The 18,099-nt window shown below is 36.4% G+C and overlaps 1 protein-coding gene across 2 annotated transcripts; it reads left to right on the top strand.

Annotated features, from left to right (window-relative positions):
* The first annotated feature begins 13,986 nt into the window (after positions 1-13,986).
* Positions 13,987-17,815, top strand: LOC130961367 (putative disease resistance RPP13-like protein 1). 2 transcript variants are annotated; one of them, XM_057887214.1, is made up of 2 exons: positions 13,987-16,801; positions 17,486-17,815. In XM_057887214.1, the coding sequence occupies exon 1, from the start codon at positions 14,235-14,237 to the stop codon at positions 16,761-16,763; it is 2,529 nt and encodes an 842-aa protein (XP_057743197.1). In that variant the 5' UTR covers positions 13,987-14,234; the 3' UTR covers positions 16,764-16,801; positions 17,486-17,815. The 2 variants fall into 2 exon arrangements, with proteins under 2 accessions (XP_057743197.1, XP_057743196.1); XM_057887213.1 differs by having other exon boundaries at positions 17,457-17,815.
* The last annotated feature ends 284 nt before the right edge of the window (positions 17,816-18,099 follow it).

Raw genomic sequence — 18,099 nt, 5'->3', positions numbered from 1 at the left:
ATTATGAGATGCCATTGGACGATGTTCAGAATATGGGATAAGAAAAATCATGATCTAGATGAACTATTTTCTTTTACTCATTTCATTAAAAAAGAATCAACTATAAATAGTTCGGCATTCTTCTTTTAATGCAAAATGCATAACTAACTAAACATTGGTTGCTCAAAGACAGAATATAAGAACAGGTTAACTAGAAAACAGAACATCAGAGTTTGTTACATCACTTAGAAGTAAGAACCGAGAAATTTACTTCTTACGCATCCCCATCCATCATTTTGGCTTTCAACGGTGACTCCCTTCCGCCCAATATCAAATTGTTCATTTAAACCAAGGTCCGCCATGAGAAGACAAACATGGGTGAGAAACTCTCCTCCTCTTCGAAGTTGCTGAGCGTGCGCCGTCCAGTCACATTGACTTGCAGCATAAGCAAGCATCTCTATCCACACCTCACAAATCATCTCCCAGGAACATCCAAGATCTTCTATCTGTGAAGCAAGTCGACATCCTTCGTGTAACAAAGACTTGCCCCTCTTTTCCTTACTAAGTTGTTCAAGCGGCTGGTGACTCTGTGTGTGCATCTGAATCAGCACTCTTGAAGCGGTTGCAGCATCTTTCACGGATGGATGCTTCCGCTGCAATATCCTTATGGCTTCCCGGAAGGTATTTCGAACATGTGTAATCCTATCAATCCATTTAGGCAGCATCATTGGACGCATGAGTAGAAGATACAACATATAATTGGATATCTTTTTACTCGCTTCGGCTTCGCGCTTGTGGTCCTTGTACTTGTCTGGCATAGAATGATAGCATATGTTAGTTGCAATATGCCAAATAAGTACACTGTGGTCAAATTCAACCTCAACGCTCCAGCCAATCTCTTTGCATTTGTTCTTAAGCAAAGCATTGTAACCTTTATAGGAAAGCAATTCCTTGAGAAAGTTGTAATCAAATCCCTTTCTGTCGTATTCCTTTTGCTTTTCTACGAGATTTTGAAAGATCAACTGTTTAAGATCAGCATCTGCATCTTCCCATGCCCTTTGCCGGTACAATTCCAGCACAAAATAGCTTCTGAAAAGAAAATCACTTCCAATGCAACTTATCACCCTCTTCTTCATGCAAAAGTTCAACAAATTGTGTTGAGCTAACTTCCCTGACCACCTTTTCTGAAAATGGTACAAAACCCAGCTTATGAAAGTCTGCAGTGAACTCTGTTTCTTGATTAGCCAACGCAATGTCCAGTCAGAGAAAACAAGCGACACAAGTGCATAAAGCTCAAGTGAAATGGCACCGATAAATAGACAATATGTTATATAGATGTCAACCCTTGAGTAGTTGTGAGAGTCAACGAGGACAACGCATGAAGCTAGTGCAGACACTATGGAGAGAACACTAATGAGTCGAAGAATGAGTCCAGGCAGAGAATAAATTGAAGTCGCTTTTGTATAAAGCAAGTCATACAAAAATCCCAATTGAACTTCAACCAATTTAAAAGCATAATTACTGTGTTGTTGGCCGTCCTTTTCTTCCTTTCCCATCACCGATCTGAAAGCTCGTTGACCCTCTGAGTATGTAAGGCTTAGATTCGCGTATAGACGCTTGAGAACAGGAAGCAAGTAGTATCCTTTGTCAACATACTCAATCTCAAGATCGCCATAAGAAATGTTCAGTTTGGGGGCTTGAATGGCCGGAGCGGAAAGCAGAGAATCTTCAAGTTGGTCCGGGCTAGCTGACCTCAGAACCCAAGTGCGCTCTGCATACTTTATGATCCCGGAAACAAACACCGGTATGGCTATAAAAGTCAAAGCGCTGCTGCTCCAAGATCTTAAGTAGATGTAAAAGGCGACGGAAACTTGGACAAGTAGACCGAGCAAATGCCTTAGCCATAAGGTGTTGTCTTCTAAGGCATAAGCAGTGATTGTGTCAGGGCCGCCGAGATGCAAGAGGAGGAAAGGAGCCCAAAGGGCCTGCAACGCGTGATTCCTATCTTGTTTGCCTGCGTCTCCCTGGTCGTTGGCAAGCGTGCCCAGCGAGACTGTGGCTAACCAATCTGCTGAAAGATATGTTACCCAAACGACGAAGCTGATGAAGCCGCCACTGGCATGCTTCCTCCAAGAGCCACATATGATGAGGATAACTTGCCATGTCAGGCTTATCAAAACCAGTGTCCGGAGCTCCCATTCGTTCCACACATGTCGCACGTGTGCTGGGAAGATCTCCATGTTACTCTTCTTAATTAAATTACACTTTAAGTGAGAACATGAACCTCTCCAAGCTCATCTGTGACGGTCTTTATGGTGCAGCACTGCTGAAAAGACTCATTTGGTTTGGTAAAGCTTATCAAACCTGGCTTTTAAAACGGTGGCTTTCTAAAAACTTACATGCTAAATCAAACTAAAAATAGGTAAGTACAAGGGTCATCCTAAAACACTTAAAACACTCTTTGCTAATTCATCAAATTTTAATTCTTCATTTATTATATTTTATATGAATCATTTGAATTTAAAACTTATTAATCAAGTTAACTATTCTTTTATAAATTTTAGATTTTTTATTTATTTCAGATATTAGATATTGAGCTCATGTCTAAAACAAAAAAAATATATGAATATTAAAAGCATAGTGCCTATCTAAAAAAATAAAGCAGTGATAAACTTCAATTTTGTAGTTTGTCTTGAGCTTATTTTGGGGAATTTTATCACATTTTTTTCACATTTATTTAATGAAATAGCATGATTTTGTAATTCTTTCTTAAATTGTACTTAAGTGTAAAAACATGCTTTTTAGGCCCTTAAATTGGTGATTTTAATTCACTTTAATTCCATTTGATGCCTTGATGTATTTGTTGAGTGATTTCAGGTTCATAAGTCAAGTATTGGATGGAAGAAATGGAGAGAGAAGCATGCAAAAGGGAGAATTCATGAAGAAATGAGCTTTTGGAGAATTGAGGGCCACGCGCACGCGTCATGCACGTGTACGCGTGCATTAGAGATTTTTCAAGCTACGCACACGCGTCACCCACGCGTACGCATGAGTAGGGGTTTTTGCCATCGACGCGCACGCGTGACATTCGGCACGTGACCCACTTAAAGTGAAATCGCTGGGGCGATTTCTGAGCTGCCCAGGCCCAAATCCAACTTGTTTCTGAGGGTATTTGATGCAGAATTGAAGATTGAGCAAAAGGGGAGCACTTAGTTAGTCATGATGAGCCTTTAGTTAGTTTCTAGAGAGAAAAGCTCCCTATTCTCTCTAGAATTATGTTAGGATTAGGGTAATTTCTCTTAGATCTAGATTCAATTTCTTGATTTCATCTTATTTCCTCTACAATTTCTTGTTCCTACACCTTCATTCTCTTAGTTGTGATGTTAATTTTACTTTTATGCCTCTTTTATGTTTATCAACTCTTGTTGGATTTGGATTTGGATTTGGTTTCTTTTATGCTCTTATGGTTAATTGTTCTGTTTATTGTTGATTTCTTTCTTGTGATAGTCATGGATCTTGTTAATTCTTACATTTGATGATGTTTACTTTTATTGCATTCTAAATATTTGAAAAATATTTTCACTAGCTTTTGAGTAGTTTTCTTGACTCTTGGCCTAGGCTAAGGGAATTGAGTGACCTTGAGTCATTGGGTTTCATTGAATTGGTGATTTGAGAATCCTAGGTGATCAATTTGATACCCATTGACACTAACCCACTACTAATCTAATTAATAGATAGGTTGGGACTTATGGGTTGATGTGATCAAACCTATTTGACGTGCTTCAAGTTTAGGAGTAGATATTACGTACTTAAGGCTTTTATAAGTAGACTTAATGGGTTGGTACCTCATAATTATCAACAATTAGTTTGTTGACAAGGATGATGATCTCAATTTCCCATGTCTTAGTCAAAAGTTCTTTTTCCATTTCTTTATTAGTTCTTGTCATTCACTTTTCTTGTCATTTATTTCCTTCCCTTTTTATAAACCAAACCCCCTTGTTCCTTCATAGCCAATAATTGAACACTTCATTGCAATTTCTTGTGAGACGACTCGGAGTCTAAATACTTCGATTAATTTTCATTGGGGTTTGTACTTGTGACAAAACCAATAATTTTTATTGGGAAGATTGTTTGTTGGTTTAGAACTATACTTGCAACGAGGATTCATTCATTTGAAGAAATTCTAGACCGACGGCAATTCTCTTCATCAAGCAGCTGGGCTTTGAAATTAAAGTAAATAATGAATAAAAAATGAGTTGAAAATCTATTTACTAAATTCAGAAGAATCACATTCATGTAATTGTCAGAATCTCATCTCACTAAGAAGCTTTATTAAACTTATTTGAAGAATCTTGCTACCAAAGTTGTCTGATCTTGAAGATGGGATGCCATCTTCGATGAAGGAGACCGAGGTAAAAATGAACCAAAGAAGTTAAGGAGCAGTGCCATGTTGTTTCGATAGGAAGGGAGAAGAAACGACGGCAAGGCTTGATGGTTAGGTACACGAACTCCTCATTGTAAAATCTATACCCAACTTGCAACTTCATACTCTCTTTGTATTGTAGTCATCAGGGCCAAAGGGACCAAAAGAAATCGGATCAACCTTCTTGGTATCAAGGTCCAATAAAGAATAATGACTTAAAACTTGCGAACGACTAGAAAGAGGAGGCGGTGGCAGTAGGAAAAACTATGATTATGGACGTAGAAAAGTTGGTTTTTTAGAACGAACACTATTTCCTTGTCACTATCACTATTAGAACTAGTTTAAACCTATTTCATATTCGTCTTTTGACTCTTTCAAAAACCAAACACTTACTAGTACATAAGATGCAACCCTCGAACCACTGATATCGGTTCTTCGATTGTGCCTTGATCTCGTCCCAGAATCCAATTCACATGAACATGAAGATAAAGAAGTACTGTCAATGTCTACAAACTCAATATAATGCTCCATTACTTGTTGGCTTTTTGTGCTACAATCTTTCCATGACAATCAATCATAGCACGAATATGCTCGTCATCATTTAGTCAAAAATAGAAACCAATACCTAACTTTTCTTATGTGCCTCATTCATGAATCATGATTAACCCATATTCACTAGAATAAAACTTTTAAGCTAAATCAATGATTGCAACCTCCAAGTATGCATTATAATCGGATAATTGCATTTCATCGTTATATCTAATTGTTACATACAGACAGACAATAACAATAATAACAACAATTACTTACGTTTAATAGTCATTTTGTGAGAAATGTGAGAATGAGAGGTGGTGACATTTGTTGCAAATGGCTTATCATACTTGCAGGCAACATTCTGTTTCCATTTACGCAAGTACTGCATGCAAAAATCGAATAACTAAACTGCCACATTTTCGCAGTCCAGGAAGTCGAACATGTCACTTCATTTTTGCAATTGATGTTTGCAAAAAATGTTGTATCATTTTTCACTGGCAAGGTTGGTGAACATGCTTTCCATTTTCACAATTTGAAGCAGCAAAAACATTAAAATATTTTTGTCTCGTTTTTGTTGTCAGCAGCATTAAGAAATGTTAAAATTTTTGTTTTCATAGTTTCAACCTACAAAAATGCCACTAAATATGTAATTTGGTAAATGCCCACACTGCTTTGTCAAGGGTCAACAAGCCACCGGAGAAATTTTTGCCATAAATGGCTAACAATGGAGGCATACAAGGAAACCTACAATCATCATATCAACCCCAATTCTCAACCAACGGTTGTGGAAGAAAGTTGATGAATATAACAGACTTCATGCACCTAAAATTAAGAGAAAACTAGGAAAGTTCCAAATGAAGAGAAGAATAATAGATGCAGATGAAAGAGGATCTAAAAAATCCAAAGCTACCCCTAGCGTTGATGCCATATGTGGAGACAACATACATAAGAAAAGCAACTTAGGTCATTCACATGTAGCTTTTGTGATGATAAAGGACACACAAGGTGAGGTTGCAAGCATAAAAGGGTGGCTAATACTGCTAGAGGTGTTCAAGACCCGGCCCGAACTGAAATCCGACCCAGATTCGAGGCATATTTTGCCGAGTTTAGGCTTGCAATTGCTACCCTATGTTATTTTCGAGTAGGGTTCGGGTCACCGGCTCGACCGGAATTTATTCTTTTACAATAAAAATATATATTTTAGAGTAAAATTAGTTTTGTCATATTATACTTTTATACTTCAATCAATATTTTTTATGTCATACACTACTATTTTTATTTTAAAATAATTTATTTTGATATAAATATGATATAACATTTGTTAAATTTAATTTTTGAAAATAAAATTTTGTTAGTTTAACATGTAAAATTTACAAATTTGTATATACTAATTTTACATCGGATCTATCCGGTTTAACCTGATTTGTTTCAGGTCACTTTTGGATCGGGTCAAAATAGACCCGGTGGCCTTTTAGGGTCGGGTCCAGGTTTAATTAAGCACGGCCCAGCCTGGCCCATGAACATCCCTAGTTGTTGCAGCTACTGCTGCTAAGACCAAGCAAGGCAATGAAGGTGCCCCTGATAATGCTCCACCTGATAATGCTGACTAATAATGCTCCACCTATTAATAATGCTGATAATGTTTCACCTATTAATAATGTTGGTAATGTTGATAATGCTCCACCTATTGCTGCATCATCTCCTGAGGTCCAACATGTGGAGATTGATCTATCACAGTCTACTAGCTCTAAGCCAGATGATTTATAGCAGATGAGTAAATATTTGGGTTGATGATATTATTGTAAGTGCTCATTCACTTATAAAGACCTTTATTGTCTTGTAGGTTACTATACCATCAAGGTCTCGAAAGTTACCTCCAAGAAGAAGATCTTTTTCACTACCAACCTCTGTCCCATTGAATTCAATGCAGAGTGCTAGTTCAGGAATAACAATTAGGCTTGCCAACTTCATGAAATTTGTCCCTATTCCAAGATTCAAGGTTCTAAGGAATAAGAATTAAAGACGTTGGATCAATGTATATAGGATTTTTTTTTTGTGAAAAAAAATTAGGCACTGTTTGATTTAAGATGTGCAATCTAAAAAATTGTTATTTTGGTATAGCCATATAAATGTGTGAAAACAATAGAGCATTGCTCTCTTTTTACAAAATGTTTGGTAATTTGAACCTTCACAATTATATAAATATGACTCCTTACAGTTATTTATTGTTTTCAACTTTACACTAATTGCTTGAATCCTGAAAATTCATGAATCTGACACTATTACAGGACATCCACTTTGCATACATTTCATATACTCTTGTACAGAATATTGTAATAACTTTATATTTTTTCATTCACAAATATCATTTATTACATATATAATCACGTAGTACATTCAAAATTCACATAACATTACTATAAAGAACACTATAATTACAAGCAGAACCAACACTAATAAATGAAGAATCATTTTTTGACTCCTAACATCATCTTCCAACTTTTCTATTCTCTAGGCAAAGTTCAGCGTCAGTTCATCAGTTTGACTAACAAGCTATGGTTTTTCAACTGCTTTATCTTGTCTAGTATCTATCCACACAAATAACTTACACCACCTCTTTTCATTGGTCTGAAACAAACAAAAAAATTATAAATGCTGCAGAAATAGAAAAGAACTAACACTCTAACACAACACTAACAGATTAACTCACATTATAGTTGGGACAACTAAAAAATAATTTGTTTGGATTCGAATCCGTCCCAGACCATCACCAAAACTAGACGACAGCTACAACCACACCATTCTGGCACCTACGATGTCCTCCCATGATTAGCTGTCCTTGACCAATATCCATTAAAAGGGGACTGAATCAAACTGCTCGCAACATTGCTCCCACCTCCCATCATAGTTTCTGAACCTCAACTAACTGTAGATGATTATACCTGATGCATAGCATCATTAGCTTAATTTCCTTAGTTATTTTTCTTAGTTAATTCTTGTGAGAAATGAATAATTCTTTATTTATATTGCTTGATATTGAAGAATTTATAAATCTATTAGGAACACTACTTTGAGTACTTTGGCCTTATGTTTTGCCGGGAAGTGAGATACTAATTCAGCACAAAGAGAACAAGCAAGGAAAGTGTGGCATAGCATGTGAAGCAAGTTGTAAAGTCCCTAAAATACCTTTATTTCTCTTTCTTCCAAACCAAAACCCTAACCCTAGTTTTGACACAACACATTCCCTCACACACACTCACCAAAACCCTAGCCGTCCTTACCCCTTACCCAACAGCAGAATAAAAGAACAGAAAGGGAAAAGAGGAATAGGGGGAGAACTAGAGAGGGAAGAGAAGAGGAAGGAAGGGAGGTGGCACCGGTGGGCATCACTGCCACCGTCGCCACCGTCGTGTCGTCGCGAGGAAGGCCAGAACCAAGGGAGAGAGAGCTGCGTGAGGAGAAGGAGGCGTCACCGTCCCGTGGAGCCTGCATCGACGTCGTCACCGTTGAGGTCTTCATCGTCGCCATCCATGGAGGTTTGTGAATAGAGGGAAGACGCACCGTTCTACCCAAAGCCGCCGCGAGAAGGGTCGTCGCCGGCAAGCCCAGCCACCATCGCCGTCGTTCGTGCCTCCGTTTCACGCCACCAGATCTGTCGCTATTGCCGGGAGAGAAACAGAACACGCGTGGAGAGAGAATGGATTGCAGGGAGGTTCTGCCGCCGTTGGAACTCCGCTGCTGCTACTGCCATGGCTGTCGTGCCTCTGCCACCAAGAAATGCCTAGCCGCTGCCGTCGAAGCCAGCCTCGCCATCATTGTCGTAGTTGCAGATTTGGAGCTTCGAAGAGAGAGGAGTTCCCGGAGAGAGAGAAACGCCAAGGAGGAGGGACCGTCTGCTGCTGCGCTGTTCCTGTCACTGTTCGGATGTACCTGAACCAAGCCATTGTCCTTGCCGCCGGAGTTGTTGGTGCTGCTGGAGCTGAACCATTCCTGTCATTATCCCAGTCCAGCCTTTTTTCTTGAATCTGCTCTAGCTTTCATGCCGTATTATGTTACCATTTAATCTGTCTTGTCCTTGTTTTAGTTCGATTTTAGTTTTGCATGTTTTAGATTCCCAGCACTATCGCCAGCTCCATCTTGTCGCTACTCCGATCCAAATTTTGCGCTCATTCATTTTATTCTACTTCAATCCTTCTCACCTTGAATTTGGCACTCCGGATTTGGTATTTTCGGTCCCTTGGGACCACATTGTGAGTAGGCTTTATATTTATAATTGTTTGGCTTTACGTCTATAATTATTTTGATACACGGTGCTTTGAACTTAGTTATACTTACATAGATTAGTATCAAAAGATTTTAAATTGGTTTTACTAATTGATTTATTAGAACTAAATACTTATCTTTGTTAAGCTCCTTTTAATATGCACATGAGACTATACATTTTTATGAGACTATATGTATGTTTGAAGAAGTTTTATATTATTTTAAGGCATTTGATTTTATTGTACTCACTTATTTTGAAATTGTGAAATATGTTTGAAATGCCTTAAGATTGAGAAAATATGATTGAATATGATTTGGATGAGAAAGTATTATCTGATTTGATTTGATTCATTACCTTATATATTTGAAAGATCAAAGATTTTTTGTATTTGAAATTATATGTTTTGAATTGGTTTGGGAGGCTCATATTAGAAAACCGTAGTTAACGGCGGTTATGATATTAACCTAGATGCATCTGACTCAGACCTCAGCTAGCAGGGGCATTGCTAGCCTAATGTGTAGGCCACACGTTGGATCTGTTATTTCGTATGGACACACTAGAGGAAAGGGCTACCCATAGAGGTGGAGCCGCCCAAGTGTGGACTTTTGATTTGAGTTATATATGAGAACTCCCCTATGGATTCACTTATTATTATTATTATTATCAAATATCATTTTCTAATTAAAAATTACTTTGATGATAATGTTTGTATAGTCTCATGTCGATTATAGATGTATTGCCTAGTCACTGAGTTGTAAAACTCACCCCGTTTTTCTAAAATGTTTTTCAGGAACAAATATTTGACTATGTCAGACTTTCTATTCAAGAGTAACGGTTTGCAGTGAGTACCTATTCTTTGTCAAATTTCTAGAAGTATATACTCCATATGTCACAGGCAGGATCCAACCATTCTTAGTTATTTTAAAATTTTTTGTCAAAAATATATAACTATTTATTTTAAAACTAGTAAAATATTTGTAACTTGCTTATTCAACTTATATTTGAGTATATTAGGCTTGCTACAGGATTTTTCTAAGCTCCGGTCATGACTCATTTTAGGTCGTGACACAAGTGGGGAGCAAGTGTGTGTGGCGTGTAAAACAAGTGGGGAGCAAGTGTGCGTGGCGTGGCATGCAAAGAAAGTGTGGTTGGCGTGTCCAAAACCACACACCTTCGAACCTTTTTATCCACCAACCTTGGCGTGTCATGGGCGTGCCTGGGAAGTGGCGCGCTGGGCCAACTTCCTTGAAGGTGTCCAAAGGCTTCTCAAACTGGCGTGTGGCTGGCGTGTCAAGAGACACACGCCTTCGAGCCCACAATCATCCCCAACCTAATGTGTGACTGGCGTGTCTGGGAAGTGGCACGCTGGACCAACTTTCCAGAGAACAAATTTTCTTCATCATTGGCATGTAATTTGTGTGTGGTTGGCATGCCTATAACCACACGCCCTCAAGCCACAATCCTCTTCATCATTAGCATGCAACTGGCGTGTGGCTAGCATGCCCAGAACCACATGCCCTCAAGTCCACAATCCTCCTCAATCTTGGTGTGTCACTGGCGTATGGCTGGCGTGGCCAGAACCACATGCCTTCGAGCCTCAATCTACCTCAATGTGGCATGGGAAGTGGCACGCTAGGCCAACTTCCCAAAAGGCAACCTGCTTCATTATAGCGTGCACTATGGCTTGTGGAACAACATGACTACAACCACACGCCTTGGTGCCATAATCTTCTCTAATTGGGCGTGGCTATGGAAGTGGCACACTGGGTCATCAGTACAGAGGACATTCAATTCTTCTTCACCACGGGCGTGCCACCAAAGTGGTATTTGCATGGCACGCCACTCAACATCATTCCAATTGCAAACAAGAGTGTGATTAGTGAGCTAGAAATGTAATTTTGATATAATTTGATTTAAATTTGAGTTGAATTTGAGTTTTTTAGTAGTATATAAACTCATAGGAAACACTTGTAATGGGGACTTCTTTTCACTTCTTCCATTTTTCTTTTTCATTCTTTTTCTGTAATCTATGAGTAGTTAACTTCGCTTTCATTCGGGAAATGACTTTTATTGTTTTCAATGGATCAAATGTGATTTACTCTTCATCTTCAATTCATATTTCAATTGCTTCTTTAGAAAGAACCTTCGTTCTTCATTTCAAATATTCAAATAACTTGGAAAAGAACTTGAATCTAACTTGAATCCTATGAAAACTTGGAAAAGGGATCATAGGAGCTTAGCTTGAAGATCTTTTTTTCCCAATTCTTATGAATTTTAGATTTGGATTTGATATGTGACATTTAATCAACCAAAATCTAGATTCATGAAATTGTGTGGTTCTAAATCAGAGAATATGCTTCATCTCTTCTCATGAGCAATTAGATCAAGGCATTGGCAATTGATCAAGTTAAGAGAGATTGAATTACCAAGGAATTAGAATTCAATCACTTATGATTTGTTAAGGAATTTGCTTCATGCATTTCTTAATCTAACTAACTTTTCAATCAAAGCACGAATATATAACTGCCTTTTTCGAAAGGATTTCGTTTCTACTTTCAAAATTTTTCAATGTTTTCGATCTACGTTCTCTTCTATCTATGTATTTCTCTTTGTTCGTTCTCTACGTTTTTGATATCAAACTCTAAAATCAGTTTTGAACAGTTATCTCGTTGTTAAAGATAATGAATAATTCAAGTTTAGATTATCAATTGAACCAAAACGAAATTGATTATTATTTTGAATCCAATCAAGTGGCTGAGGTGTGATTTGATTCTACTTAATGTTTTCGTTAGTAGTTTATGATTCTATAGGTGAATAATGTTATTTTTGTTTGTGAAAATTATTGTTCATCATTGATTGTTTGAATTGAATGTAATGTAAAAGTTTTGTATTAAAGAAAATATTTTTCTGTATTTGTAGCAAATTTCGGTGTAACACGAAGATATTTGAATGTATTGTTTAAAAATTTTCGATGTATGTGAGCTGATAAGTTCTACATAATTCAAAACTCTTATTTTCCCTGCTCCTCATCTTCTACTGCTTTTTCTTCTTCTTTTCATCATCATCATTTTTTTTTCTTATTCATATTTTTTTCTTATTTTATCTTCTCAAGTTTCTTCTTGTTTACTCTCTTAACAAGAATAAAAACAAAAAAAATCAAACAAAGAAGAAGAAGAAACGTATAATGGTACAAAATTATTTGAAAGAGGATGAACTTACATTCATTCAACTAAAAGAAAGAAAGAAATAAGGAAAAAAAAGAAGAAAAAAATGCAGTATTAAAGGAAACATTTTTCTGTACTTGTAGCAAATTTAGGTGTAATACGAAGATATTTGAGTGTATTGTTTAAGAATTTTCTATGTATTTATGCTGATAAGTTCTGCATAATTCAAAACTCTTCCTCTTTCTTCCCCTTATCTTCTGCTGCTTCTTCTTTTTTTTTTTTTTATCATCATCACTATTTTCTTCTTCTTGTTTTCTTATTCATTTTTTTATTGTTATTTTACCTTCTCAACTCTCAAGTTTCTTCTTGTTTTACTCTCTTAACAATAATAAAAACAAAAAATATCAAATAAAGAAGAAGAAAAAATACATAATGCTACAAAATTACTTGGAAGATGATGAACTTATATTCATTCAACTAAAAGAAAGAAAGAAATAAGGGAAAAAGAAGAAAAAAATGCAGCATTAAAGGAAATATTTTTCCGTATTTGCAGTAAATTTGAGTATAACACGAAGATATTTGGGTGTAACATAAAGATATTTGAGTGTATTGTTTAAAAATTTTCGGTGTATGTGTGCTGATAAGTTCTGTATAATTCAAAATTCTTCCTCTTTCTGCTCCTCATCTTCTATTGCTTTTTCTTCATCTTCTTATTTCACTTTTCGCGACGATTTTTAGATATTTTTGAGAGATTTTGATTCTAATTTAAATTTTGAGCGTTGCGGTTTTGATTAAGGGAAAAGAATCGTTTGCATTATTTAAGAGTTAGGGAAGCGCATGTTTACACGCAATTTAAAATGGATGTCGTTTTTGTTAGATTTGGACCAACTTGTATAAATTTATATACCAAAAAAATTTATATGTGCAATAGATCTCTATTATAAAATAATAAAGATTTAATGTCATTAATATATTTTTGTTTAATTATTCTCTTCAACTGAGGGACCCGCACTTTTATTGCTGCAAGTGCAATCCTGCAACTGTTGCCATGCCAATAATAACACGCTACATGTCAATCAAAGATTTTCAATACATAATGTCTATAGGTGTGGTCCATATGACCATATATACCATAGACTTTTCCAATAGAATATGCCGCTCCTTTTTTAAATGTTAGCTGCACAAAATTACCAAGGTGTCGGTTACCTATCCGCTTAAGGCAGTAACATTAACATTATGTCTACTGTGTGTCTGTGTATTTATTAAAAGGTAAAAATTCAAGTTTAAATATATAATTATGAAAGTCATAGTTAAAAATAATTAAATGATTTAATTAAATTATTATTAATTATTTTTAATTATTAATTTATAAAAATAGAAAATATTATTTATATATTAAAATTAACTCTTAAAATTAATTATTAATATATTTATATATAAATATATAAATTATTTAAATTATTTATAATATTTTTTTAATAAATTATAACTCAAATAGTATCGCGTTCTCATATTCACTTGAGCGAGTACAAGTTCGAATTTTCGTAACTTTAATAAAAAAATATATTTATAATATTTTTATTCCTAATATGTTATTAAATGATCATTATCAATTATGTTCTAATTCTAGCCCGTCTCTTTACTCTTAACTCTTCTTGTACCACTGTCCTCTTCCTCCATCACCGATACCTTTACCGCCGCCACGCCCTCCTCTATCATCCTCTCCTTCTCTCACTCTTCCAGTAGAACATGCCACCGGAAACATGCACATCCTGCAAGGTAAAAGATTCCATCATCTCGACGCTTTCGTGTGCCATCTGATCCAAAAGACTCAGAGACTTAGCTAGGAGTTTCGGGTCTGTGTTGTGCTATGGCGAACAACGGGGATACAGTGATCATGGCGGGGGCAAAGCTTTTGGAGAACATGGTGGTGGTGGATAGGAGAACGTGGTCGATCCTGGATTTCATAGAGGATGCAGAGACACGACACTTAGATAATCCAGCTGTGAAGAAGTGGTTTCAAGGAATCAAAGATCTATGCTACGACATGTTGGATGTATCCGAAGAACTACAAATTCAGCGAGCAAAGAAAGTTCGGTTTCTAGGCCTCCGTCTTACACGCCGCAAGATGAAAAACATCATTCATGAATTTGATGCTTTAATTCAACAATTTGGCCAGTTGAGGCTTCGTCGAAGCTCAGAGTTACTCGTACCGACCACGAGTCTAGTACGTACTATTCCATCCCCAACTTTTGATAACGAAACTACTAGAATTTTAATTTCTAAATTAATCAACGTGGAAGATGATGAAGGAGATGGTATTCAATGCATATCCATTGTTGGATTGGGAGGAATGGGAAAAACTACGCTGGCTAAATTTGTGTTCAACGAAGTGAGAACTCGTTATCGTGTCGCGGTATGGATATCTGTCAGTCAACAATTCAATGTGAAACGAATTGCTGCGGATATTATATGTTTTTTTGGTAATGAAGTGCTCATCGATGAAATGGAAGTATTAGAACTTGAAATTCGTCGAATCACTACCCAATTGAGATGCCTTTTTGTTCTGGACGACGTCTGGAGTGTGGATCGAAACGAATGGTTGCACCTAAAGAGATTGTTCAGTCACTGTGCCAAAGGAAGTAGAATATTGATAACCACACGGTCGAAGAAAGTAGCAGAAGCAGCAGAATCCGCACCAACCAACATCGTGTCTTTGAATCCTCTCTCAGATGAAGATTCTTTGTCACTTTTCAAACATTTTGTACAAGGTGGCCAAGACATTGGAAACGAGAATGAGGAGATGGAACTTATTGGGAATTCTGTTGGTGCCTATACAGTGGAATGGATGCCGATCTATTCTGTAATGCCTCCTGCTCTGAGACAATGCTTGTTGTATTGTTCCATCATCCCTAAGAATCACTCCATAGATGTGGACAAACTTATCAAACTCTGGATGGCGCAGGGTTATATTTCATCTGATGAAGACGACAAAATGGAAAAAGAAGGCAGGGAATATGTTCAACAATTGCGACATCATTCTGTATTCAGTGAGTTTAAACAGGATGACGATGGCAGCTTCAAGTGCAAATTGGACGGTGGAGTCAGTGACTTTGTCCAAACTCTTGCAGAGAGTGAATGCCACATAATGTTTCTTGAGGGTGGAGTAGAGATGGAAGTTCCGAAAGAAAAACGTGTTGAAACAGATCCCCGTCTTCGACGTCATTGTACCCTGAGTCTTGTAGATCAAACTTTACCGGAGTCAATTGCCAATGCAGAGAAACTACGCACTCTTATCATTTTGTCTGATTCTTCCTACATAGATCCATCCAATCTTTCCAGCCTACTTTTCCGTATGAAGAGGCTCAGAGCGTTAGATATGAGATCCTGTTCAATAAAAGAACTTCCACTGAAGGCAGCTTCATTGCTTCATCTAAGGTACCTTAATTTATCTTTCAATCATGAGTTGAAGAAGCTGCCTCAATCAATATGTAATTTGCTTAATTTGCAAACTTTGAATCTCAATGGATGTGATAGTCTTCGAAAACTACCAAAAAGTATAGGAAAGTTAATCAAGTTGAGACATCTTGAGATTCTCTGGACAACAAGCCTTAGCTACCTACCAAAAGGGATTGCAAGCTTAACCTTGCTGAGAACCTTAAATCGATTCTTCGGGACCAGTGGCAGTGCTAGCAGCAAAGAATGCAGCCTTGGAGATTTGGAAAATCTAAACAATATCCAAGGGTGTATTACCATAGATGGATTGAGTGGTGAAAGTGAAATTTCTGAAGCTACAAGAGCAGGTCTAAAGAACAAGAAAGATTTGCTTGGTTTGGAATTGTGGTTTTCTAACGCAGGATCCAAGGACAAGGATCAAATCCTATTGGATAATTTAGAAGCACCTCCTCAACTGCAATTCCTTGGAGTATTTTACTACGGAGGAAGATCATTCCCCAACTGGATGATTGAATTGAATGAACTAAAACATCTAGTGCTTATTAACTGTAGTGAATGCAATGTTTTGCCCCCTCTTGGGAAACTGCCATGCCTTGAATCACTCGAGATCAAGAATATGCCCAATGTGAAGATGGTAGGTTTTGAATTTCTGGGAATAGGACTAAATCATGAGGATGCTGGCAATGAAGGTTCCTCGTCTATGATTGCATTTCCCAGATTGCAAAAGCTTCACTTCGTAAAGTTGGGTTACTGGGAAGAGTGGAATGGAATCAATGGTAATGGTGGAGATGATGAGAAGGTTATGCCTCTATTGTCTTCTTTGTCAGTTCTAAACTGTAAAGAGTTAAGAGCACTTCCTGACTACATAAAGAAGAAGGAAAATCTGAAACCTGTTATTAGAGGATGTCCTTTGTTACCAGGAAACACAGAGAAGCAAGAATAGATGAAGAATATGGATCTCAAGAAACAAAGCAGATTAATGTAAGCTATTCTTCAACTGTCCTATAGTAAACATTGTTAGAGTTAATATTTTTTGTTAGCTAGCTATATTTCTTTGTCAAATATCTGGACTCTCCATACCATGCAACTGTGATTTCATAGCTTCAGTTATGATTATTTTACAACTCAAGGATATAGCCGGCAGTTTAATGTGCACTAGTTAATGATAGGCCATAAATTTCAGCATTCAGTTTATAATGTTCTTGAAGAAATCTTCTGTTCTGTGTGTTTCAGTCAACCGTAGATACTAGATAGAATCAGCACTAATGTTGTAATATTATTGAAGTTACTTGTTCGTAATATATATACACACACACGTACTTTTATTGTAGAGTATGTTTTTAGGAGTTCAATTTTGATAGTCGTCCAATAATATATCCGTTCTTTTGAACGAACATTCATGCAGTTAATGTCAAAACTAGTTACTTTTAGTGATTTGGTTCATTTTGTTTAGTTTTTCAGTTTGTGTGAGAAAAGTGGTTCTTAATACGTGCTTTCATTAGTTTCATATCTGTAGTTTGTGCCGTATATGAGTTATTAATTTTGTATATATTCTCTCCTACTAGTTTAAGAGATCATCTTTATGACTTTATTGCTGAATACTTTTTTTTTCTTTTCCTCTCACCTGTGGATGAAGGTCCATTTTAATGTTCCACTACTGTGCAGTCTCCAAATATTGCAGAGCTGTGTGTGGTAAACATTTCTGTTCTATATCCAAAGGGTACTTAAGAAGTTGAAGATGGCAGGTCTCTGGCGCCAAAAGTCCAATTTCTAAAATAAATTGTCTCCTTTAGTTTTTAATTCCAGTTTAGCAAATATTTGAGGTCAGATTTTATGGTGTAATAATAAGTTATGGCTCCTCAGAACTTGTACAAATGTACAGTACATGATTTGGAGTACGATTTTGTGGCCTTTTCTGTTTAAGTGAAATTGGTGTATTATGTAATAAAATTTAACATTAGTAATAAGTAATCATACAGTAAAATAAAATTCTTATGCTACGTGCACATAAAATATTATCTATTAAATATATAAGTTGTTTAATTTATTTTTAATATATATTATATTTTAATATATATTTTTATATAAATAATTGATTTATTGTTTGATTTTTTATCTACAGATAATATAATTGTATACTTGTATATAAAATTCCTTTGAATTATATTTGTTGGTGAAATAGTGATTTTTGGTTTGTCATATGTATGGTTATCGGATTGTGAACTTGTGGTTTCTATTTAATTAAAATTAAAATTAGAGTGAGATCCGGCCACATGCGC

The sequence above is a fragment of the Arachis stenosperma genome, chromosome 2 (assembly GCF_014773155.1).
Source record: "Arachis stenosperma cultivar V10309 chromosome 2, arast.V10309.gnm1.PFL2, whole genome shotgun sequence".
In the NCBI taxonomy this organism is placed as follows: domain Eukaryota; kingdom Viridiplantae; phylum Streptophyta; class Magnoliopsida; order Fabales; family Fabaceae; genus Arachis; species Arachis stenosperma.
This window is presented reverse-complemented; position numbering and strand designations above follow the sequence as displayed.